Below are 27,110 nucleotides of genomic sequence, written 5' to 3'. Positions count from 1 at the left end.
TCTCTCTCTCTCTCTCTCTTTCTCCCATACAGGATGCAGCCGCTGCGCCCTTGGTTGCCAGGCAGTTACCACGGAAACATTCTGCATTATTGATGGAGCGCGCTCATTGCGTCCCAGGCAGCACCCAAACTGTCCCAGCAGAGCACAACAAGCAGCGTTGCTCTCTAACTGGCGGAGAAAGCATCAGCCGGCAGGAGTGAAATAAATAAAAGACAAACATTAACAGTGAGATTTCTGCAGAGCTCCAACAATCAGCTGACCGAGATGTCACTTGCATATTATTTAAGGAGATTTAGAATAGAATAGAATAGAATATCTTTATTGTCATTGTAACAGGTACAATGAAATTTCAGTGCAGTCCTTGACAGTGCAAAATGAGCTAATAAATAAATCGTAAAAAGAGAAGACAAGGAACACATAAAAACAATATCAGAACACATGGGGATGGTGTCATATCTTCTTGACCAGAACTTTTTCCAGGAATGGTCCTGTATTTTAATTTAACTTTTATTAGCTCTTACTGGGTCTTTTCCTGAATTATCACCTGGATTACTCATCATCGAGAGAGTTCATTGTAAAATAGTTCAAATGAGAGTGTGGTCATGACATTTCTTTATGAAGCAATTTATTAAAACTGGCGATTGCAGAGGCAGTAAAAGGAAATAAAAGGCAAACACAAAACAAACAAAACAATAAAAAAACAGGTGAACAACAAACACACAAATAAAATGAGGGCAAACATCGAATAAATCACCCAAAAAAATATTTGCATGGTTACAAACAAGATCAAAACAACAACAAAACCCCCAAAAGATACAAGTGTGTCAGTGTATACAATATACATTGAAAGAAGTTAAACTCACAGCACAAACGCTTCCTCTTTTAGTCTCAAACCTTGAGGAACAGTCAGCTGGAGCTCAGACCTCAGCAGGTTAAATAAAAGCAATAACTCATGAGATATAATTTGGGAGCAGGCCATGAAGTGCTTTAACATTAATGATTTTAAAATCAATTGTAAAACAAACTTACAGCTGGAGTAAAGACATTAAAGGAGAGTCATATGTAGTCTTTTCTTTTTGTTGGAGGAGTCGTGTTACTGCATCCTGCTCAGTCTGACTTGTTTTCTGAAGTAGAAATAAAGCTCCCATTATCATAGATTATGAAGATATTTGCAGACTCTGCTTTTTCTCTGATATATATGGTTTTATTCAGCACTCGTTGGTGACAACAGTCTCGTTATGTGCATAAAGACCCAAATGATAAAACAGACATACTTTAATCTACATTCTGTGTTAATGTAAAGCTGTAGTTTATATTTAAAGGATCCCAGGTCTTGAGAGTTACTGATTCTGATACTGATTAATAAACTTTTCTTATATAAATCCCTGATGTTTTCAGACACATTTTGTCTTTCTCTTTAGCATAATTGATTTAATAAATGTTGCCAAAACCAGTCAGACTTCCGACACTTGTGTTTTTGGCAAGTTGTAACAAGATCTCTGACAACACAACACTCATAGGCCACGCAGACAAAGGAATGTACCAGACTTTTTCCCTGTTAGTGAGTTTACCCTTTCAACACGCCTAAAGACCACTGTTTTGGGCCTATAGTTTGTTAGCCTCATGCTTTCACTTTCACTCTTGAACAAAAACAAAACAAAACAATGAGACTAAATGTCTAGTAATCTGACACATGGCAATTATGTGTTAGTGATTTTCATTAACAACACATCACTTGTTTCAATTTCGTGTCACCTACTTGTAACTGTAAGACAAGGCTTCATTGGAACAGCATGTCAGCCCAGAGAGCCAATCAGTAATAATTAGCCATCGCTCAGTGCTTCCAGTCAACCAGCCGGACAGTCAGCCGGGCAGCAGCATCACTCACCTGTTGTGCTCCAGGCGACGCCTCCCTCCTGATCCCCATGATGCAGCTGTCATTGCTGCCACTCCATTGCTTTCACTCTCTCTCTCTCTCTCTCTCTCTGTATCCCTCTTTGTTGTCCATCAGCTCTTGCACCACCTCCACATCCAGCGCTGCCTCTGAATGAGGCCTATTGTGCAGCACGCATGCTGTTGCTGCAGCATCGTCCTCCGTGACCCTCTGTGCTCTGCAAAACAAAGTTTCTCTTCACGGGTCTGTCTGGCCATCATGCAACATTATACTCCTTTCACTACATGAAAAGTTCTTCTCTTCTTCAGTGCAGACTCGATCGAGGAATGTTGATTTACAGCCATTAGAAAATATATGGTAAAATACCCCACATGTGTATATATGCATACACTCATGTCTTCATCCTGTATATGCTGTAAACAACTTGTCTTAGCCAAAGTATGTCTATGAAAACTGAGAGTGCATCCCACAAATCCCAGTTAGTTCTTGTTTGTAGTCCTTTGGTAAAATTGAGTTGCTCCAGTTGTATGAAAAGAAACAACAAAAGTGGAAAAAAAACCACAGAAAAACAAGAGAGCAAATAAAAAAATAAAGATGAGGGCAAGTGCAGAGCGTCCACAGCTGGCAGGCCGGACTGTGTTAAGGCCTCAGGGCCCCTGTGGATGCTCCCTGTGCCTCATCTCGGAAGAAAAAACAACAAAGAAAAAGAAGGAAAAAAAAGAGGTAATGAAAGAAAGAGAGCGAGCGAGCGAGCACCTCTGCTTTGAGCAGCAAACAGGAGCTTGAGTGAGGAGGAGAGGAGCGAGACTGGAAGTTTATATGTGTTCTCTCCCCCTGAACCAGGGGACTGGCTGAATAAATAATACAATAGATATTCCTGTGATGAGGTCTCGGCGCGGCATTCATAATTATTTCATTGTAGCTGTAATGAGAGTGCTGGCCCTCCCGATGTGCTCTGTGCTGGCAGGTAGGCCTCTCCAGAAACCAGGGCCCAGAGGCAAGAGGTGGACCCGTGCTGCTGCTACACACAAGGTACAGCTCGGACATTATTACCCTGGAAACATCTGTTGCATGATTATAGATGACAGACAGATGATGTGATCATTTACAAATCCCAGCTCTTCTCAAATGCATGTAGCAAACTGATTTTAACAGTGTTTTGGAAAGTTACAGAGTCAGAATTCATTACTAGTGTCTAAATATTTGTACAATATTACATTATTGCCAAGCAAACACAAATAGTAGCGAGAGATTGAAGAGACTGGGCTGCCCAATTAATGATTAGTAACAATACAGATGTCAGGGAAACACACACACTGTGGTGCATCGTTTGTTGTTACACAGTAGTTAGCACTACTCAAGTTTCAGTAGATGGGATTTGCCAATGAAGGGAGCAAATGTGATAGATTTGCTGCTCTTCTGGAGCGTTGATGCACATCAACATTTGGAAATTGGGCAGTGAGATATCCTGATGTGGCAACATGCATGATAACATGTCATATTCCTGCTCATATAGGTTAGCATTGTCACCTCACAGCAAGAGAGGTCCTGGTTCAAACCTATGGTGGGGCGTTTGTACCCCAGGGTGGGGGAGCCCTTCTGTGCAGAGTTTGCATGTTCTCCCCATGTCAGCTTGGGTTTTCTCCGGTTACTCCAGCTTCCTCCCACAGTCCAAAGACATGGAGGTTAATTGGTGACTCTAAATTGGTCATAGGTGTGAATGTGAGCGTGAACAGTTGTCTGTTTTGGTTTGAACCCAAGGTGGGGAGCCCGTCTGTGTGGAGTTTGCACGCCCAGGTTTTCTCCGGGTACTCCAGCTTCCTCCCACAGTCCAAAGACATGCAGGTTAGGTTAATTGGTGACTCTAAATTGGCCGTAGGTGTGAATGGTTGTCTGTCTCTATGTGTCAGCCCTGCGATAGTCGAGCGTCCTGTCCAGGGTGTACCTTGCCTCTCGCCCAATGTCAGCCAGGATAGGCTCCGGCACACCTGCAAACCCCAACAGGATAAGCGGTTATGGAAAATGAACGAACAAAAAACTGTCACTGAAAAAAATATACAATGTGTTCTGTCAGCAGTGTAACTCTTAATCCAAGCAAGAGCTACTGTGAAGGCCAATTAGTACTTTTTATGATGATATTAGTGAATATTATTTGTTGAAAAAGATGGGCCACACTTCATGTTGTTTTTTCCCTAACTGTTGGCTCAGTGTTTGCAGGTCTCTTCAATAATCCATTTTCTGTCACTATCTAAGCACTGGTTGCAGACATGAGAGTAACAGGTGACCTGATACAAACAGTGTGTCGATCTGGTGTATGATGCACTTTTTATGTCTCCTCTTGACAGATGCTGCAGGCCACACATTTCCTTACAAAGAAAAGGACCCCTTGTCCTCATCCCGTCTTGATCCAGGTTTTGAAGCACACTGCCTGTTACAATGTGCCATTCATTGGATGGTCAACATAACAAGCATGAAGAGGACTCAGATGGGACGACCGAATGCTGCCCCAGCTGAGGGCCAAAGGGAATCGGATGTTGAATTGTTTTTTGGTTTTAATTAATTTAATTTTCCCTGAAGAGGTAGACAGAGAATGTGAACCTGCAGGCTATGTATTGCACCTTGCTCAAAAGGCTTCTTGACAGAATGAGCTAACAGGTCCGATGGTGTATGTACTTAAAATCTTAAGGTCAAAACACACCGAAATACACCTCATAATTGATGGCATTTAAGTTTCATGTTATTTGTAAAATGTTGATATTTTATAGCCAATATAAAATTTGGACTATCTATTTTATGTTACAATTGTTTACTACAGATTTGTAGCAGCTCTGGGTTTAATTTAATTTCTTTATAATTACAGGTGTCATCTTGTTTTCTTTTTAAATTTGATTCCTTGTATTTCAAGTGTGCTGATGAAAGCACATGAAGAAATAATAAAAAGTGAACAATCTTTGTTATCCAGAATATTCTGTTTATTCAACACACACAGCATGCTTAGACACATGGTCACATAGACAGACTCACAGTCCCAGTTGTGTCTTTTGTCCCTTGGGGCCACTGTCTCAAAGCTTTCGGGGTCCATCAGAGCTACATACATGAGACAGGCTATTTTCCCCACTAAGCCCCAGTCTCCCTAACACACATACACGCAGACCACCTCTATTGCTCTCCGTCTCTCGCATACATACACGTCCTGAGGTCTGCCGAGCGAGCGAGCACCTTCCGTCCTCTAATCCTGTTAGTGGGAGACGGGGGGAGTCGATGGGGAGGGGGAGGTGAGGTAGTGTTGATGTGTGCGTGCGTGGGGATAAGGGGTGAAGACAAGGGAAGGGGGGAGTACATGGGACACAAAGAACAACCCCGTCCCGCACCAGCTGGAGCCCTGCGGTATACGTGAGACCTGAATACCCCCTTTTACAACACACACATACAGTATACTTATTCATTCATTCATTCATTCATTCATTCATTCATTCATTCATTCATTCATTCATTCATTCATATACAGTTCTGTGTTGCTGACTGAACAGGAAACCAACAATGTCAGGGTTTTGGGTTCAATTCCCAGTGGATCCATCATGATGAAGTGGGGTTAACGAGTAAACTGTCTAAGCAAGTATTGGTCAGCCAACCATCACACACTCGAAGACAAAATCTTGAAACCTCTCCAATAAAGCAGTAAGGTAGGTAGTTCTCCAGGTATTTTGTCATAGACCAAAGTATATGGCAACATGGATGTTCAGCCTGATGGTGGCGCTAGATGAAATGTAACTGGATCACCAAAATGATTACAATTTATCCTGATGGGAGCTTGAATGTTTGTGATGTTTTTTGATGATGTGATGATTTTGAGATGGCAGTGCGAACAGATGTAGCGGCCCTTTGGAGATCATTGCGTGCAATTGTCTGTCTATTTGATTGTTTTTTCCATTTTAATTTGCAGTCCATACATCTTATGTTGCACCTTGATCACAAAGAAATGCTCTCTCATTCTGCCTTTTACTGGGATGTATGGTAAAATGACAAAAAACACGGATTGATTGATTAAATTACATGGCAATCCAACGAACAGTCGAGACGTTTCACACAAAACCAAAAATGTCAACCTCATTTTGGCCATAGCGAAAATGTCAGGATCATGAATGTCTTTACAAAATTCCATAGCAATCTATTTGATTGTTGCTGATATATTTCAGACCGGCATTGTAAGTTAGTCTGGTACCTCTCAGTATGTTTTGTTTCTGTAGACCAAAATGCCTTGGAATGCAATAAGATACCTACAACCAACAATCAGCGTGAAAGATGAGCTGTGATGGTGTAGCATCAATTTGTCTGTGAACGAGACAAGTGTTGTCGTTTTTGCTATCAAAATTTGAAACTACTCCTTTGACAGAAAGTTTCACATTAGTTGCAGCAATGCATTTTCACTCTGGCCTCGTCACATATTGACGTCCAGATAAGACGTGAAAGATACCCTGGGTGTGTTGGTTGTTGATGTTCTGGGACGCTGTGTCAAGTCCTCTTTCTAAATACACTTCTGTTTTCACAGGAAATTTAACGTTTAAATACAGTCTCTTTCAAAATAAATGCACCACGTAGGTATAACACTGCATATTGACTTTTTTTTTTCCTCCAACAACTAATGCATGTGGTTAGGTTTAAGAAAAAAGAACAGGGTTTGGCTTTGGAAACATACAGGACGCGAACACCATTCTGCCGGGTGAAAGTTGGTGTTTGTTGGACCCATGCATCACCCCTCCCGCCTGCCCTACTCGGACTTTCGCCACCTTACCTTTGGTTCTTGTCCCACTGTGTTTCCCCCTGACACAGCTGAGCGCCATTATACTATAATGGTGATTGGCCGTGAATCGTGCCGATGTTAAAGGACAGACTTTTTCTTCAGTGTCTGATTCTGCAAGTCACTGCCCAAGTGCTGGATTTTGACAACTGTGGAGTGAGACTTGGTTGGTTGCAGCCATCTTGGTTATCTTTGAAATTGCCTCAACAGCGCTCTTCTTTACGAAGCTAGGTTTATGCTTACCATAGTATCCCCTGCATGAGAATGTGCGAGCCAAAAATGACAACATTACATATTTTGTGTTAAGCACCAGAAGTTGGTTATCATCGGCAACATGCCACATATTAATGGATGCCATTGGTCTGACGTTGGCCAGGTCAGCTGGAAATGTGTCTGAATGGGAGAGGAACCAGACATATCTGCCAGAGCAAATGAAACATGAACTCGCAATATGTTTCTGGTTCCCAGGGTTTTGCAGACCTTGAGTCAACAAGAAATCAACTTGAATCCGACCTAAGTCAGTACCACCCAGTAATGCCTATGTTCTCTCTTGTCTACTTTCATAATGTCAATGCAAGTAACTGAGGAGCCAACAGTGAAGTCAGAGTATGCCTCCATCATGTGTACGCACAAACACACAACCAGCCTGATCAGCCAATGAGCATCAGATCTACAGTATATAGTAGGGAATAAACACAAATGGCCCCTGGCAATGACTGGCAATGATGAATATTTCACTAAATGAAAAAGAGATAGGAAAGTCCAGCTGTGAGATGCATCTCATCGGTTTTCTGTCTCTCTCACCATTTCTCCTTGAAAATGGTTTCTCCTTTCTTCAGTGTTCCTGTAGCCATCATGATATTAGCCACAGTAAGGCTTGGCTCAACATCTACTCAAAGGAATTCCACAGTGGGATGATACATACTAAAACCCCTTCAAAAATGTTTTAAACCACGGTCACAAATATATTTAAGAGCCCAGAAAATAAAAGGAGAAGCTTTGACTTAGACAACATCTCAACTTTCATGTGTCTTTTTGTGAAATGCTTGGTAGTGTGCTCCTCTCCTGACGCTGAACCCAAACAAACACATCTGACAAAAGCTACAAAATTGGACAATAAAAGACACTGAACTTTAATCAGTGCAATCAAGAATGTCTCTTGCTGCAGATTGGTATCAAAGCTGATCCAGACATTTTTTGAAACCGATCAGTATTGACTTTATAAAGACCCATCCATTTCTTAAGCACTGTTTGCTCTGAATATTCCAGGTGGTGATAAAACACAGCTGCTATGACAATGAGCGGATATTGGTATTTACTACTATAGTGGATATTGAAGGAAAACAAATGAAGTAAACATTTTCTAAAACGTCCAATATGAACTACAGTTTGCCAGATACATTAATATTAACATTCCCTTATTATGCTGATAAAAATTTAATGTGGCATTGCATTTCCTGTTGCCTTTGCAGATTAGTAGTATACAAACAGAGTTTCTTGAAGGAAGGGTTTACTAAATATGAAGTAACAAGCCATCAGCTTTAATGAATGAGCCACAATTTTTAAAAAAAACTTGTTACTTTTGATCCATTTCAGTGACATTTTGCAGGTGCTTCCATCATGTTTTATTGATTTTTTTTTTTTTGAATCATGGTTCAAAACTGCCTTTGTTCACAGCGAGGTTGGAGAACCAGCACTGATAGGATACCATTAAAGAAAAGCTGTCAAGTCCTTTCACACCTATCTTGTTTGGTCCGGACTTTTGGACTTGTCCATTTGATATGAACCCAAATTGCAGGTGTGAAACTTCCCTCAGACCACAGTCAGGACCATACAGCTGAACCTTGGTCCAACAAAAAGAGTTGGTCACGGTCCAGATCAAACTGAATCATGGTTCGGTTCGTTTCTGGTGTAAAAACATTTTTTGGAATGTTAAGACTTTTGAACCAATTGGAGGAAGTTTTGGAAGGCTATTGTTATGCAGAAAGGTGTTGGTGATTGGAGCAGAGGGCAATTAGCAGTAAAGCTGTCAAGTGGTAGTAAGTGTACAGTGTAGGCATCAGTTTGTCCATGAACAATGTAATACGACAAAATAAGCCACAGTAGCACAACACATTCTCATCCCAAGTCATCACGTATTGCCGCTTTGTCAGTGGTCTTTCATGTCTACATATTACACGTAAGGTATCCTTCTGCATTTGCTGTTGACGTTCCAGGATGCGCTACCAGGCCAGGATGTCAACAAAAGTACATGACTGGGTTTAGCCAACAAAAGCATGTGCTTAGGTTTAGAAAGAAACATCTTGTTTTGGCATTCAGGAAGCGAACACCAGGCTCCAAGGTGAAAGTCCGGGGTTTGTTGGACCTATCCATCATCTGTCCTACCCACACTATAGGGACTTTCCAGCTCCTTTTAAATGGCATTACCAGCAGCGTTCCAACCAGATGCCATCCACAATGTGTATCATTGCCACAATCAGTGGCATATCTTAACAACATGAAAGGTAACATCCGGCTACGGCTGCGTATCATACCACCGTGACAGGTGCTGTCCTGCCATCCAGCAGCTTATTATCACAATGGCAAACTTTATGTCCAGCTGTGTTACATACTGATTCAGGTATCTGATGCTGAAATCACTGACAAAGCCTTAGTGTTTGACAACTTTGGACTGAGAACAGGCTGGGTAGCACATGGGGCACTGAAGAGAAGATTTTATACAGTGTCAGTTAGACACTTTTTAATCATTTTCCGAGAAAGTGAGAGGGAGAGGTTACAAGCCGATGGGAGAGTCCGTCTACAGACGAATCAGTGTCAAGCATAGGGAGATGCTGCTCACATAGGTAATGTCGACAGGACATAGGTGTGTCATGTATAGTTCTTTAGTGCACTTGGCATTATTGCAAAGTAAAATCAAACCAACTGGATCAAATGTATACAATGTAACAGAAATGTGAACCTTGATTTAGACCTTGGTTGAGACTTTCAGGAGTGAAAAGACCCTAAATTATTTTACCAGCCTCAAAGCCAAGCGTGTACAGTGCAGTGTAACTACTTAAGGGGAACTCAAGTCTAAAAGCAAAGGTCAGTCTACTTTTGTCAAATTTATAACAGAAAACCCTTAAAAAAAACTGTGCATGGAGGGTCCAGTGAAAATATTAAACTGATTTGCATTATGGGAAATGTAAGATCCAGAAATTTTGGAGCTCTCTGTCCATCTTACTGTCATTCTTTCCCCGACAGCAGCCTTGTCGTTGTACCATTTGAAGGTTATTTTACTTGTCATCATATCAGAGCTACATTTGGGAGCAGAGTTGAAACAAAGCTTCTATGCAGCTTCTTCAAATAGCATTGACACATTTTTTTCTGATTTTTATGAGTATCACCATCTCTTTTCCTGCTGCTCCCTCCAGTCCCAAACACCAGAGACAGAAGTAAAAAAAAAAGATTAATTTTAATTTACATACATAGATACTCTTCTAATCCTTGTTATTTCCCCCTCGTCCCAGTGACATGTTCATACATCATTTTGTTTGTTTACGTGTTTTCCCTTTGTTTGACTGCTCTCTATTCTTGTAGTACAGAGGAGAGAGGAGCTGAGGATTTTGTTTGTATGGAAATGAACGTGGTGGCTCTCTGGGGAAATGCTCTGAGGGCTGAGCTGTTTGATGCCTGGCCCTCTGTGGAGTGTTGGGACTTCGCTGTCAAGCAGCTCAGGAGAAAGGAGAAGCAGAGAGAGGAACCAGGGTGATGTGCAGACCCCTGATGTTGCATTTAAAAGGTCAGAGTTCACTCCGGCTCACTGGACCAGAGGTGAATAAATTCTTGTTAATCCCTTATAATAGCTTTGCAGCACTTCTTTTATCCCCTTTCTTTTCTCATTATATGGCACGGGCTACTGTGGAGCTTATTTTAATATTTGGTGGGCGGCACAGTAGTGCAGTGGTTAGCATTGTCGCCTCACAGCAAGAGGGTTCCAGATTTGAACCCGATCTCTGACAAGGAGAGGCCTTGGAGATTAATGAGTGAAGCCATAGAACTGCATGGTAAATTTGGAAGATATGTCTTTGTGACAGCTGTTTTGTTGAGCTGCTTCTTAGCAAAATGCTCAGAGTAATCCAAGTGTGTCTTTTATTGTGGAAAGTAAACAATGTCAGGGGTGGAGCGGTAAAATGATGAAAAATAATTGAGTGTTGCTGTCTTGGTTCACGCTGGTTCAGAGCATGAAACCTCTGTGTTCACCGTCATTACATCACTTGAATTCAGCTATCAGCTTTACTTTACCACAAACCAACTTAGCCATAGCTGCTTTCCCCAGTTTGTTAGCTCACACATCTGTTAGCACAGGGCAAATGTTTGCCTGATGCAAAATTCCAAAAAACACTTGGCTGTGTTTGCAGAAGTAACATGACGCAAAAATGTTGCTAAAATATGGACTGAAATTTCCAGAGAAACAGCACTTTGAGAGCATCCTGTTTTCTTCATGTGATGTCTCCCTGTTGAAGCAGGATGTCAGGGTGGGCACAGACAGAGGGATTACACAAAAATAGAAATAATGGAAAGAGGAATCTGTTTGGGGTTAGATGGAAGACTCAAAGATCTGATGTGTTTTGGAAAGTTTTTCTTTCTCTGTTAACAGCTTGAGGTCACAGCATGGACAAAGAAAAGATTTTACAAAATGTAGGTCTAATAAAAAAATTCGGGTTTTTTTTTACCAGCTTTTGGAGATTATATGTAATATATGTAAATGAGCAAACAAAGGTAAAGATTTTCCATATTATTCTGATTTTGCACATAGAAGACAATTTTGCCTCAAACTGCATTTTTAGACTTCGTATTTTAAAATTCGCACAGTAAGTATCTTTTTACATCTATCTCAAGTGTTTGCTCCTTATCATGCCAAGTTGAGTCTGAACATAATGTGATTCTCAACACTGATTTAGCTCATGACAACCCTGTGAACTCAGTTTGTTCCTTTACAAATGCAACCTGCACAGTCAGGTTCAAAGTTCTTTTATGTGTTCACACAACAGGAGAGAAGAAATCAATCACACCTGCCTCAGAGTCAAAGCGCCCTGCCCAATCACTCTAATTAAGATGTTGTTCAGCTGGCCTGAAGTCTTCTCTGTCTGACAGTAATTGCCTGTGTGACTTTTAATTTTTTGGCATAAAACACAAACAAAGACAGATTTATTTTAACATTTTCATGCAGGATCTAATGTTTCCATATCATTTCACAATTAGGGACTTTGGTTGTATTGTTGTCTTTGAGTTTAAACATCCGAGCTGTATTTTGATTATAGGTTTATATAGTGTAACAAGTATATATGTATATTCAATATGAATTTTAGCATCCTTGTTTAGGTACACGTTGAACCTGGCTTCATGTTGCTGGGCGGTAGGTTTAGATTTGTTTCCAGGCGGATCCTGTCTCATCTCGGTTCGGTTCGGCATGACAGCAGTCCCCTTGTACACTCAGAGTAAACAGGCCCGCGGTTATAAAGCTTTTACACGCCAATCCTGCCCAACATTCCCTTTATGTGCAAGTGCTGCAGGGCTCAGATGCATAATACATGAGCACTCAGTTAATCTATTGATCCAAAATATGTCTTCTCTCTTTCTCTGTCTCATTTACTGTCTGTCTTTCTTTCATTCTGTCATACCCTATCTCTGCTTCTTGCTCACTGTTTTTCTCTCCCTCTTCTCTTCTTCTGCTCTTTCTTTTTCCCATCAGCAGGCCAGTTGCAGCACTTGGACAGACACAACATCAGATTAGAAAAAAAGAAGAGATGAGAGGGAGAGGCACGTGAAGAGGTGGAGATAATAGAAGGTGTAACCATGAAAAATGCAGAAACCGTGAATAAGAAATAAGAAAGTCATCTACCATGATGACGAACAAATACGCAAGCACAAGAGCAAAACCCAGCAGTATGTGAGGTGAGAGCAGTCAAAGACGCAAACAACCTGACAGCCAAAAATGCCACATATTAGATGGAGTTAGAGATGTCGGTAACAACCCCTTCAGCTACAGGTTGGAGCATAGAGCATGGCCAGACTGTTTGGAGACTCTATCATAAATATAAAGCAACTAAAATAACACTGGAAATACAAGGTGCGGGGTTAAAATTAAATTGTTTCCAAACAGTATCAAGTAAAAGTAAACCCTCTTAATCCTACCATTAACTCTCAGTTAACTAAAAGGATTGGCCACTTCACACCTCACACATAAAAACCACGACGGGGAGAGGCCTAAATTATCTAGACAATATTGCACCCAGGTTTTGCCTTCAGTGTTAAAACAGGATTATGGGAAAGGTTTACGTCATGGTTGCACAGCCTTGTTGCCTGATAAGAATACCGATAGTGAAAGATTGTGCAAAGCCCCGAATTACATCCAATGCCAATGTTTTTTTCAAATTCTCACTTCTACAATCTGCACTTGGCAACCAGTGGTATGGTTAAGGTTGTAGAAGGATTGTTGGTAGGGCAAATTAATTATGGTTTTATGACTAAAACCTTAGCCAGGTGTAGCCAGCAGATACCCAAGTCAAGACTTCCTCTTCTATGTGAAGATCATTTGGCTAATCTTAATAAATACATATCTGCATAGGAATGCAGACAATTATAATATAAAGCTAAATTAGATCAGACGATAGCCAGTGCGTTCTGAGATACAATTTCTACCACTGCATTCTAACTTTTTTGCTCTCTACATAGACCATTTACCTACCCTGGAATGTGATTTGTCAACACTACTGTGACTACAAACGGAAACCAGATCGCTTCTGATACCAAAATGTTGTGCTGTTGCCCACAGATTCTGATTAACCTATGCAGATATTTATAGAGATTAAGGGTGCTTAACTCAAGTTCATTTGCCCCCTAAGTGAGGTTCGTTTGGGCAGGTGCAAACACAGCAATCACACTCAGGTGTGCACCAAAACAACCGGACTGAGACCTTCTTGAAGAGGTGGTCTCGGTCTGGTTACAAATGAACTCTGGTGCGGTTTGTTTGTGGTGAGAACGTGTTCCAACCTGGATCTGAACCAACTGTAGTCACCTGACACATTGTTTGGGTTAAACATGAGCATGTTACAGTCCTGGAGGATTATTAATGTGCACCTCCTCCTGTACTGCCTTAATATGCACATTCAGCACATCCAATGCATCAAAACATTGTTTTCTAGTTGGAGCCGCGCCTCGTTTTCAAACTGTATGGTTTGACTAAAATGAACAATGACAGCAATATAGTTCACGATGAGCAGCGCTAAAGTCAGCCTGTGTAGTTGTCCCTCCATTGTGACATTAGAAAGTGTCACATTCATCTTGCAAGTGTACTCTTCTTCAACGTTTTGTTTACTTCCTGGATTTTTCCCACATGGAAATTCTGACCAATTAAGAGCAGCTTTCTCGTGCAAGGCTTTTAATCCAGTCCACTGATAAATGCCGTGAGAACATGAACCAACTCTAGGCAATTAAGCAATTTTGTAACCTTGGAAAGAAATTAGTCCCTGATTCAGACCAAAACAAAAGAACTCTAGGTCTGAAAGCACCCTAAGACTGAGATGGAAAGATCCTCCATGACAATTTGATAGTTGTTTTTTTATCAGATAATTTTGGCATCAGGCCTCAAGTGACAAAGCCTTCCCTGGTTGATTAATTGATCACAAGCTGTGTGCTTTTGCAGCTGATTAGTGAGTTGATTGCCTGGAAGCAAAGTGCCCAGACCTTTGAGGATTTTGTATTCAACTATCATACGGTCATCTGTGGATTCGTGGACAACTCTCTGTTAAGTCTATGTGTGTATGTAAAGCTCTGTAAAAGATACAAATACTCAAGGACAAAATTGTTAAAAGATTAGCGTGAAAGTTTGAACATTATGTTGTCTGTAATATGAGTACTCTTACTGTTGCTCCTACCAATACCAATAAAAGTAGGCAAAACACAACATGCACAGGACACAAACATGATATCAACCATGTGTTAGTGATTGGTTGATGGTCCCTGCACTCAATCAAACTGACGCACAGCTGCATGTAATTTAAGACCATCATGTAGCTTTAGAGCTCAAGTTTTCTTTTCTTTTTTTTTCACTTTTTTTTTAGGTCATGGAATTCATCTACCATCATTCTACACAGCATGATGATCTACTGGTGACACATGGATGACTTTGGTATCATCAGTCAAAGCTAAGTCATGCAGAAGGACAGTCTACCACAGTCTCTCAGTGTGTTTCCTCAAGGAAAGGAGATTAAAAATAACACTTTTCCAAACCTGCAGGCGCAGGTAAAGTGCTGAGAATCTCTCCCCGAGCGAACCAACTAACCTTTCCTTCCAGCCTCGTGTCTTTAATTTGTACTGGCAGACAATGAAATATTTACAAGGAACTCTACAGGCAATTACATTAAAAGTGTGTGGTTAGACACCGCCTACCCTTCGGCGGGGCCCCCTCGGTGAGAAGCGGAGGCTGATTTGGTGAATGGTCGCAAAGTTTACAACGTCAGATTTTACTCACTATCAATAATTCAGAGCTGGAAGAAGCAGAGAGGCGGAGTAAAGGAGGACAAGAGTGAACAGAAAAGAAGGGAAGGAGAGGAGGAGGCAAGGGCGACGCGAGGAGGTGAGCTTCAGACCGTGGTGGATGTCGGCGGAAGGCTGCACTTCAGTGTCCATTTGCTAAATGTGGCAGAAATACGCAGTGTGGCGGCCATGTTCTGCTCGCTGAAAGCTTCGCCGGATGTTTGATCCCTCAGAGTCCATCCTGCACTTTAAACACACAAACACACAGTTACCCATGCATAGCTGTACATACCATAGACACACATGCACGTATGTTGTTCATACACACAAATAAACTGTTTTTTTCTCTGTCTTTAGTACACCTACACACAAACACTCATCTCATACACACACATTGCAATGCTACAAACACCCAAACAAGGAAAACACTTTAGTTGAATTTCAGTGCCAAATCATCCGCTGTTATACCAACAAAAAGTTATGTACTATAATTCATTTGTGACCCGTGTAATCATGAGCCTGGAGGCTGTGATCATGTGACCAATGCGCTGCAGGCTGTTCACCCTCATATAATGAGAGCGGAAGAAGAAATCAGGTCACATAGGATAAAGAGCAACAAAGTCTGTGTGGGGAGGTTTGGACCAAGAAGACCTGGGTTCATGTCCTGTATGAAACTAAAAGTCAGCATTGAGTAATTTTTTTACGTTTCGTGGGTGATGTCAGTTCACATTGTCATTGGGTAACTAGCAAGATATGATGCTGAAAAGTCATATCATACAAACCATGTGCATATCTCTAGGTAAGATATCATATGAACCCCTGGAAGGTGGCTGGGCCAAGCCTTAGAGACAGGGTGAGGAGTTCAGATGTCTGGAAGGAGCTCGGAGTACAGCTACTACTCTTTCCTGTCAAAAGCAGCCAGTTGAAATGGTTTGGGCGCCTGTTAGACCCATAACATGCTGGAAGGATTAGGAATCCTGGGAATGCCTCAGGATCCCCCAGAATGAGCTGGAAAATGTTGCTGAGGAGAGGGACCTGTAATATCTTACTTTGCCTGCTGCCCATGCAATAAGTGGATGAAAATGGATGGATGGATGGATGGATCATACAAATCATATGAAGATACTCTGCTCCAGAAGAGATTCAGAGACTTCTTGGATATATGCCAAGGGGCATTAAGTGTGTTTACATCCAGTTTTTATACACTTTTTCATAGAGAAACCTATGCTTGGTGAGATAGAAAGGTTGGTGTGTTAATAAAAACAAAATGCAACAAATGCTTTGGAAACAAATAATCCATGAAGCATGTGAGTTTAAGGCCCTCTGTAGCTTCTGCTCGTATTAAGAGACAAATGAAAAGTGTCAGCAGACAAAAACATGTGTTGGAATGTAAAACAATAACTTTAACAAACATAAATGCCACATGTCCATCATATTTTTCATCTGGTTTCCTATTATATGAGGTTTGATTGGTGCTCTTTTATTTATGTTAAATTCATTATGATTATATACATTCATCTATTACAACCCCTTCTTCAACAATGGTCATCAATGCATCCGACTGGAGAAGTTGCACCTTCAGCTGTTAATCTTCATGTCCTCAACTCTTAATATGCATATAACATTTGTGGATGGAACTGTACCTAAATTTACGTTTTCATTGGAAGATATCCGGACTGACTATTGAGGCTCGTGGTGGAACATAACCTAACTACAAAATTTGACTTCAATTTTTCCTTTAACATCCATATATAGCCTACTGTACATATGTAAAGGACATAAATATGAATTCATGTACATATCTACACAGGCAGAATACAATTTAGTATATTTATAAATACATGGTTTAAAAATCTGATGGCCCATCCATGGGCCCTTGTTAGGTTTTATTTGATGATAATATGTAAACAACTGCTGTATTTGCTGTTGTTAGAGTGTTTTACTCATATGACCTATTGTTCGAAAGCTACGCTGCTTGCTGCTCAATTGACGCAAACCATTTATAGATACAACCACCACAGCAGGTTCAATAAACACTCCTGTCAGACAAAAACCAAACAGAAAGTTTCAACCCATTGTAATCCACAGATTGATATTATATAAACAAAAATGCAGTCATGCAAACTTCATACAGTCCCAGAGGTTGAGACAATCGAAACCCAGCAAAATATTTAGTCCAAACACATTATTACATCCATAGATATCCACAAACTGCTGTCGAATCATTTCAAATGTTCATATTTTTCCACGTATTATCCATAATTTCTTCCATTTGCATATAAATATGTGGTCTCCTCATTGTCAAAATGATGGCAAATTCCTGACCTTTTGATTGACACCTCACTTGAGCCAATAGGAGCTTCCAATGCTGTTGCTTTGACCTCAATAGCCTACAAGGGTCTGTATTAAAACAAAGGCCCTCCCTCATTTTAAAGAACCTTAGCCAATAAATAGCAGTAATTGGCCCAATGGCTTATGGGTCTTGTAGTCAATGACACTCCTTACAGGCCCCATAGAGTGCTGTAAATGTACAAAATGATAAACACATGGCTCCTCTGTTGTCTTAGGGGAAAAAACTGTCTTATCAATTTAGGTTTGCTAGAAGTGTTTTTGTAAACAGTAAGCTCCTCAATAGACATTTCTGTCTCTGTTGATTAGTTTTTCACTCCAGTTCATACATTCAGTACATTGTTTTACCCTCTTATTTTGAAAAGCGCCCAAACAAAACCTTTTAAAACATGTGGGGAATGTTTATTTCTGTGATTTTGTTATCTACTTTGAATTCTGACTATTCAAGACTTCATGATATGGCCACAGTGACATAGGCAGTATAGGCAAAAGCCTAGGGCGGCGTCACCTGTAGGGGGCACCACAAATTACCTGCTCATGGGCGAGTCATGGGCGATGTCATCTGAACCCCAAAACACGCTGTATTGTTATCATGTCAAAACGACAAAGCTCTGTGGTGCCCACTCAGCTACCACTGCAAACATTTTATTATTACTTTACATCATATATTATCATCATTATCATCTTAGGTGAATTTGACAGGATGCTTTTAAAGTCACAGAAACATCATGACTTTAATTTTTAATTAACAAATCAAACAAATACATTTGAATACATTCCTCACAGGACACTGGATTTCAGAGTTCCTGACTGATATTTATGTTTAATCTTACTCATAATAAACAGAAAACAAATAATGATTACATAGTTGTGCAGTGAAACTAATTCCAGTCCAATTTCAAATAAATCCCCTTGAAATTATTTTGTCCTGAAATAAGCCATGACCTTAAAGTTTGAACGTCCTCTATCCTGACTGCTTCTCTCTTCTTTCTCCCTCCCTTCTCTTTTCCTCCATCCTTTCATCCTCTCTTTCTCTCCTCCCTCCCACCCCAGCTGGACTCCCTGCATGTTGTCTGTCCGGTGTCGCCTTCCCAGAGGAGCGTCCTGCCTGCCGGCGTCCCAGCAGAGGCGGGTGATGTATATTTGATGAGCGGGTGCTGGGGACCCTCTGGAGGGCCGTGACTACAGCAGGACAATGGGCCTCGCTCAGGTTTCCTGCTGACTGACACCGACACTGCTGCTCTTTTTGTCGGCGAGCCGGTGAGCCGGTGAGCTGGAGTTTCAACCAGGACAGCAGACCGAGAGGCAGAGTTACAGCCGGAGCAAGACCTAACACAGTCCGGCCTGATGCACCTTCAGCTGCTACTGTCAGGAGAACCATGAAACAGTCATCATGCATTTAATGTTGGGGGTTATGATTCTTCTGACTTTTTCTCCCAATACATTGTTATTTTTAAAAGGCGTAAACCCTCAGTGGTTACTAGAAAATCATTCATCTTTTGTTCATAATTTAGGTTGAAAATAAAAGTTAAAAAGACTTCTTAGCTCATGACAGAAAATCATATTTAATCAATTTAAGTAGTTATTTACAAATGTAAGCATCATTTTTTGTGGGGTTTTTTGTGTTATGTGTTAGGATACCTGCAGTTTATGTACCAGGCAGTTGTCTCCTTCAAAGGTCAATAAAAGCAACCTTGACCTTGATAAGGACTCACATTTTCAAACATTATTTTTGGGCTAATCATGAAGCACAGATCAGAAGTATACAGTCCAACAACATCCAGGATGCTGGACAATTAATCACCCCTCATGGGCAAAGGTTTTGTTTCAACACTGGGGGAACACATATGAAACGAAGGGTTTGAGAGTCCTGAGCATCAAACACACAATTTCCTGAATTGTAAAAAATTGAAAAATGTCTTTAATTTGGTCAGAATAAAAGTCTGTTTTGTTAGCTCCTTAGCTCTCACTGATTTCATTTCTCTCACTCCTACCTCAGATCATCAGACACTGATCTCCTGTCTGTGCCTATGATCCAAAATGTGCATTCAGTCATTATGGTCCCACTCTCTGGAACAAACTGCCTGATGATCTGTGATTCTCTGCAGCTGTGTCATCCTTTAAAGTCAATCTTAAGACCTACCTGTTATCCCAGGCCTATGAATAGTTAGTGCCTCTCTCTCTCTCTCTCTCTCTCTCTCTCTCTCTCTCTCTCTCTCTCTCTCTCTCTGTCTCTTCTTCCCCGCTCTGGTGTTTCTTCTGGGGATGTGTGCTTGGGTATGTCTGTGCAGGTGGGCGGGCTAGGGAGGAATTACTCTCAGGACTTAATTTGTTTTTAATTCAAACATGTATGTAAAAGCGCATTGAGATTACTTTGTATGAATATGCTTTGTAAATAAAAAATGATTTGATTTTGCTTTGATAAAAGTATCTCGATAAAGTCGAAAGGAAAATGCACCTGTTGCAAAACATGTATGAGTAAGTGTGCAGTTTGTTCAGAATTTTTGTTTCAGTTTATATCTGCAATGTTTAGAACTCAGTTGGTACATTTTAATGGCCAACAAACAAAGATGAAAGTGCACAAGAAAGGCAATGGATTCCTCAACAGAGGCTACATGAGCTAAAAAGAAGTCTTCCTCACAGTCACATAGTTTTGGTCACATATGCCAGAATTTGTGCAGTGATGAAGTTTGTAGTTTGAGACTGCTGAACCAAAGGCACCTACATTATGATTCATCTGATTTAAATGACTGGTGTTGTTATAAATAGACTCATCTTGTGCTTTGAGTTTCTGAATTTACAGTAAAATCTTAATGTGACCTTTGTGAAAACATTCAAGGATTAAAGAAGAATCTGTGCTCCTCCAGTGCCATGGTGCATATATGCAATATTTATGTACAACCTTTGTAGGTTTCCTCTGGTCTGTTAAGGGCAACACATATTTTATTTTGCCCCTAAAGTTATTAATCCTTGACACCTCATGTAAAACATGTTGTTTTTATATTCCAGATCAGAGGATTGTAACATTTTAAGCAAAAGATTGCCTATTTTTCTTATTTTTTATTAATGTTTCAGAGCACAAATATAAGACAGAGATGCTTTTAATATTACTTTGTAAACAGCTTTGATTTAAACATGCTACTATTATTATTATTATTATTATTATTGCACATGTAGCAACAGCCGCATAATCACACACAAAGAGGGATTACCTGGAGACCCCCACTCCGTCAACCCCTCCGTCCACCCTTTGACCCCTCCCCCCCTCGGGGAGCGCCTTTAGGTGATTATTGGGGATAATTATTCCGTTTTATCGCGCGCATGTCTGCCCGCCGGAAATCCCGCTTTTGATTGACAAGCTGCTGCCCCGCTGACCCCGCTCGGTTCATGGTAAATATTTCATCGTCTGCTGCTTGTGCTCTTTAGTTCCCGTTCAGGCCTGTTTATTCTTTAATTGAGAGAAGTCCGTGTGTGTGTGTGTGCGTGTGTGTGTGTGTGTGTGTGTGTGTGTGGGATGGGGGGGTCCTTACTACAGCCACAAAGTAAATGAAGCATGATTAATTAATGTATTAATTGCCAAGAAAGTGAATGGGGTTCAGGCGGAGGAATTCCTGCGCGTCTGCCATCAATTAATAATTTGAGCTGAATAACTCACACATACACACACACACACACACACACACACACACACACACACACACACCCTTCTCCCGTCTGTTTCCAATCACATTTGCTGTGCGTAATCATCACCATGGCCTGAATTACTGTACTGTGTTACTGTACGCTCAGTGTGCGCGTCATGGTGCGGAGGAACATACAGTATACAGGTAGGCTATAATGTGTCTGCTGCTCTGCTGCTGCATTTTGAAGGATCTCTGCAACACTCTAAAAATGATGTCTTGATATTTCAGCATCTGATCCTGAGTGCCAGAGGGCTGCAGAACAGCCTCAGATATACATTTAAATGTGCCATTAAATAATTCATGTTCTTTGAGTGTTTTAAAGCCAAAATCACCAGGTCTCAGCCTCCAGTAGGCATTTACATTTAACCACTTTCAGACAGCTCTAAATATTTGGGGAAATATTTATTAAGCAGTGTTTAGATCATTATGGGACACTGAGAGCAAGATATATTTCTTTTAAATGGTCATTAATGCAGATTTAATTGTTTTTAAGTCTAATTTTGACATCAGCTTCCTGCCTTCAGGGTCCTTGGTGCAGCTGCCTGTTGGGTCCAAGTGTGGGTCAGTAGTGCCACTTTATTCAGGTGTTGATTTCCAGTTATTTCAACGAATACTTTTTCAGCAGTGCAACTACACAACAGCCTTCCTTGTCTCTCCTTTCCAGCGAGCCAGGCACGCTTGGAGGCGTGGGTACAATCCGGGGAGCTCCACCTGATTGGCGGAGGCGTCCAGAGGGAGGGATTGAGGATCCACCAATGAGCACGAGCCTGCGCGGCAGTGGTCCAATATAGGAGCTGGAGGCGAGGAGCATCTTTATTATAGAACTCATTTACAGGCGAAAAGGAGACAGAGGAGACCCGCAGGAGCCCAGGAGTTACCTCTCCTTCTCTGTTTCTGTGTTTTATAAAGCGAGCGTGACCGAATCGCCCGAACACGAGCGAGTTTTTAATTCAAAGCGTCTGCAACCGGCAGGTTTTTCTCTCCGAGGCGTTTCTTTTTTAGAAAAATCTCCCAACACGGAGCCGAACGAGGACGACGGACAACGACCCTCCCTCACTTCTGCAATCATGATGTCGATGAACAGCAAGCAACCTTTCAGTATGCACCCAATCCTCCACGAGCCCAAATACACGCCTCTGCACTCCAGCTCGGAGGCCATACGCAGGGCCTGTCTGCCCACACCATCGGTGAGTCCAAATTTCATTTCACTGCTGCTGCTGACTTCCTGCAGCTCCTAACATCTGCAAACGAAACTTCCAAATATTTCAGAGGAAATTGTGGAGAAAATACACATGGCTGCCAAAATGTTACAGGTCCATTTGATAACTTTTACAGAGGCAAGCTGCTAAATGATAAACGTGGCGCACAGACGCACAGTCCCGTATGTGCCTTCATGTGTTTCAGTTAAAATTTGGAGGCCACATCACTTTCGAGACTAAAGCTGAACCTGTTATTTTTTTTAAATCAGATGAAACTAATTTTGTTTTCAAAAGTCACAAATTCCCGATTTAATCACCAGAAAACAGAGAACAAGAAAAGTGCTCGATTTGGACGCAGCAGGGAAAATGAAAAACAAAACGAAACTGTAACTCATAAAAGACAACGAAATCGATTAAATATAAAAAAAGAATCAAATATCTGAGACAAGTGAAACATGGATATGACAGGATAGATCAGAAAGCACCCGCAGCACAAAGAGGGCAACACAGGAGCCAAGCCAATCTAGTTGCTCAAGGCAGGAAGTCGGTGCGTAAAGACGCACAAACGCCTCTCTGGGAACCCAAATCCTGCATTCAGGCCAAGTGTGAGTGATGCTGCTAAAAGTCAGAGAAGATAAAAGATGAAGGAGGAAGCGGAAAAAGAGGCGGCGTGGATTCTCTAAGCGCGTGTTATCTCATATTGTCCCATTCATATTCAAACTCGTCTCATTTCATTGTCCGCAGAAATTATTCAGGAGATCGTAAATATTAATTTTAAATGAATATCCATCCACGCTGACACACTTTCTGGGCGTTGGGCAGATTCAGTGATGTCCAAGCTGCGTTGGATTGTCTGAGAAGTTAGAAACAAAGTTTAGTGGAAGTTGCAGGAAAATTAATTTTGTTATGTGTGTATTGAATCTGTGGAAACCCCTGTACATAGCTGAGATGTAACCTAAAATATCAACGCTTAGAAAGCTGATTTACATCTTGATTTTTATAGTTTGACTCGCAGGTAGAAAATGCTGTGAAATAATACAAAATGTTGTTATATTTAATGTGTAAAAAATGAATGACTTCACCTGATATTAAATTAATCGTTATTTTTTTCGTTTTGTGAGCAGACTTTAGTTTTTTCTTTTACACTGGCTCTTTATTTGAATTATTTGAATTGAATTAATTAAAAAAATGTTGATTGTTTCTAATATTTTCCACAGATTTAAACATGAAAGTCTTTACAAAGAAAAATAATCCACATTTAAGATGATCTTAAGGTTGCATGGTGAAGGCGCACTGGAGAAATTTAATTGATTAATTGTGATTACATGAAGTCAGTGTGTTCATTTCTGTCCCATTTCCTGCTCTAACCGGCCTGACTCTCTCCTCTCAGCTTCAGGGGAACATCTTCGCCGGCTTTGATGAGACTTTGCTGCAGAGAGCCGAGGCTCTGGCCGCTGTGGACATTGTGGCCCAGAAGAGCCATCCGTTCAAACCAGACGCGACCTACCACACCATGACCACCATGACCAGCATGACCTGCACCCCGACCTCCTCCTCCGCGCACCTGCACCACCCATCGGTGCTCACCTCCCACCACCACCCGGCGCACCACCAACCTGCACAGGGCCTGGAGGGCGACCTGCTGGACCACCTCACACCCGGCATCTCCCTGGGAGGCATGCCCGGCTCGGACGTCTGCTCCACGGCCTCGCACACCGCCCACGCCGCCCACATGTCGGCCATCAACCACATGCAGCACCACCACCATCAACAGTCCATGAACATGCACCCGCACGCGCTGCCCCACAGCTCCCTGGGGTCCGGCGGCTTAGACTCGGAGCCCGATCCCCGGGAGCTGGAGTCGTTCGCCGAGAGGTTCAAACAAAGGCGGATCAAACTCGGGGTGACCCAGGCGGACGTGGGCTCGGCTCTAGCCAACCTTAAGATCCCCGGTGTCGGGTGTCTGAGCCAGAGTACCATCTGCAGGTTCGAGTCCCTGACGCTGTCGCACAACAACATGGTGGCCCTTAAGCCGATCCTGGAGGCCTGGCTGGAGGAAGCGGAGCGGGCGCAGAGGGAGAAGATGTCCAAGCCGGAGATCTTCAACGGGGGCGACAAAAAGAGGAAACGAACGTCAATCGCGGCCCCGGAGAAGCGCTCCCTGGAGGCTTATTTCGCCGTGCAGCCGAGGCCCTCGTCGGAGAAGATCGCTGCAATCGCCGAGAAACTGGACCTGAAAAAGAACGTGGTCCGGGTTTGGTTTTGCAATCAGAGGCAAAAGCAGAAACGAATGAAGTTTTCTGCGACGCACTAAGAGCTTGCGGGGAAACCTGCGGGTCTCTGCTCCGTTTACAAAAAGACAAATCAGAGACAAGCTGCTGCTGCACACTGTCAGAAAATAAAACAAGGTACACCGTTGTGCCTGTTGTGACTGGAGCTGGACCTGTTTGCCACACAGCCAGGGCCCTGTAGGCGCGCACTTAAAATAATATACCAATCTTAACAAGTCATTTAATCTCTTAACGAGTCGATTTTCCCCTTAAATAGCTCATTAAGTGATTTTTGTTTTCAAGAATTCCTGAAATGAAACCTCATGGCTGAATTCGTTACTTCTCTGACTAACTAATGGACTAAATGTCTTGTTAAGATGAACTCCAGTGTTGTCCACCGTGCAAAGGAGCAGCATCCACAGTCCTGTTTTTGCACCAGTGCCAGAATCCCAGTTGTGGAAACTTTTTTTTTTCACAGAAAGTATTCAACACAGGCAGCAGCGGTTTGCTTTAGGAAGCACATATGCGTCTCTGGAGTGTTTCAGCTGTATTGTAGAGACGCTGAGAGGTTTGGATGTTGGACACCTGACGACTAATCTCCACTTAGTATCACCGGGAACTGCTTTCATTGTTTCTGGGAAGGTTCAGCCTCACGCAGCTTCACAAACAACCGGATTCAACGGTGTACCTTTTTTTAAAAAATAAAAATCTGACAGTGGAGACGGAGCACCGGGACTGGGAGAAAGACTGAGACCCTGTCCAAAAACTTGAGACTCTCAAATGTGTATGCTTCTCCACAGAATGCTCTCCGAGACACGGGAGAAGGTGATCACCACGGTGGCAGAAAAAGAAGGGGAACAATGCTCCGTCCCATTCATTCATATGGCAATTATTGTACAAAAAAATACGCATAATAATGACGGGAATCGAATTAGTCGGAATAGCTTTTTTATATTTATCATTGTACATATTTGTGAATATGTTGCACCTCCTTGTGTGGAAAAAGCTCATTGAAATGTAGGCTATTGAATTTTCGCTGTCTTTTCTCCCAGGTGTTTGTTTCTGTCGGGAATTCAGCAAGTTTTTGGGGAACAGATCGCGCAAAGACGCGTAAACATGTTGGTCTGTGGCTGATTTATGAGGCACAATAACTACTGTAATTGCATGGTTGACTCGTGAGGGGGTGTTTTCTGTGCGTAAATGGCTCCACAAATATGAAAACAACCCCCTCCAAAAAGTGACTGCATTGCAATAAGAAGAAGAGAGAGAGAGAGAGAGACACACACACACACACACACACAAAACACACGCACGAATACACACATTCACACGGTATAGCTGTGTGGCTACCTCATTACGCAAGTGTTGGCACGTTCATGGTGATTTAAAAACACACACACGCTAAAAAAAAAAAGACGAGTAGGTTCATTTTTTGTTTGTTTTTTAATGTGTTTTTATTTATTTTTCTTCCTCTTCCACCGGTTTAATGGTGAATTAGGCCTATAGAGAACTCACTGATGTGTAAACCTGTTGTATGTTCAAGTTCACTGCAAGGATGCTTTGACAATCAAATTATTATTACTATTATTATTATTAAGTTGTTTATCTCCCCCCTTTGTGTCCTCATGGAAATTAATCATTTGCATATTATTATTATTATTATTATCACTGACACCTTTATGGAGCGCACTTTGTAGATATTCCGATGAAGGGAAATAGTCGGCCTTATTTATACATATTTTTTCAACACGTGTTTTATTTTCTTTATATTGCCCTTATTATTTATTTGAACTTAATTTATTTTGGAGAAAAAAAAAAACATATTTCATTTGTGAAAGTGTGCTTTAAATGTGTCTGTGTAAGCGACAGAAGCTGAAATAAACCGTGCACGTTTTACTTCATTCTCTCACAGCCTTTCTTTGGGGAAAATTAAAATGGAAGTATACAAAATCGCAGGTTTGGGGCGTCTTATAGAAATCTTTTTAAAAAAAAATATATATATATATATATTCTTTGCATATAAATCGATACCTTTGGTGAGATTTTTATCACCATCACACCGCAGATTAGGCCCTTGTTTGCTGATAGAGGTGTTAATAATCTTTTTTTTTCTCTCGCTTTAATGGACTTTGCAACCTGAGCTTGGAGCAGCAGCCCGTCTGTGTCTCAGTCTCTTGGATACAGTCGGTGTGTTTGTGCGCGTGAGGAGAGCAGCTGCTGCTCTGAAACAGGAGAAGCCTGGAGGTGAAGGAGGTCCGTCTGAAAGCTGCTTCCCAGCGGTGATGAATAGGATTTGATACTTGAGTGACTCAAATATTGATCAGCTTTGCCTGCTATGAAGACTCCACGGCTCTATCATATGAAGGAATACGCAGGCAGGGCCTCGTATCTGATGCT

At 41.6% G+C, this 27,110-nt stretch overlaps 1 protein-coding gene across 1 annotated transcript; it reads left to right on the top strand.

The window, feature by feature from the left end:
- Window positions 1-22,065: 22,065 nt before the first annotated feature.
- pou4f4 (POU class 4 homeobox 4) lies at window positions 22,066-26,604 on the top strand. The gene is made up of 2 exons (XM_050041303.1): window positions 22,066-22,431; window positions 23,834-26,604. Exons 1-2 carry the CDS (start codon window positions 22,312-22,314, stop codon window positions 24,755-24,757), a joined length of 1,044 nt encoding a protein of 347 aa, XP_049897260.1. The 5' UTR covers window positions 22,066-22,311; the 3' UTR covers window positions 24,758-26,604.
- The last annotated feature ends 506 nt before the right edge of the window (window positions 26,605-27,110 follow it).

Source organism: Epinephelus moara, chromosome 3 (genome assembly GCF_006386435.1).
Source record: "Epinephelus moara isolate mb chromosome 3, YSFRI_EMoa_1.0, whole genome shotgun sequence".
NCBI classification, from domain to species: Eukaryota; Metazoa; Chordata; class Actinopteri; order Perciformes; family Serranidae; genus Epinephelus; species Epinephelus moara.
This window is presented reverse-complemented; position numbering and strand designations above follow the sequence as displayed.

Bases quoted from the DNA above. Each gene is read 5' to 3' on its own strand.
- pou4f4 (XM_050041303.1), top strand. From the start codon at position 22,312: ATGATGTCGATGAACAGCAAGCAACCTTTCAGTATGCACCCAATCCTC. The intron at 22,432-23,833 runs GTGAGTCCAAAT...CTCTCCTCTCAG, and splicing joins CCTGTCTGCCCACACCATCG to CTTCAGGGGAACATCTTCGC.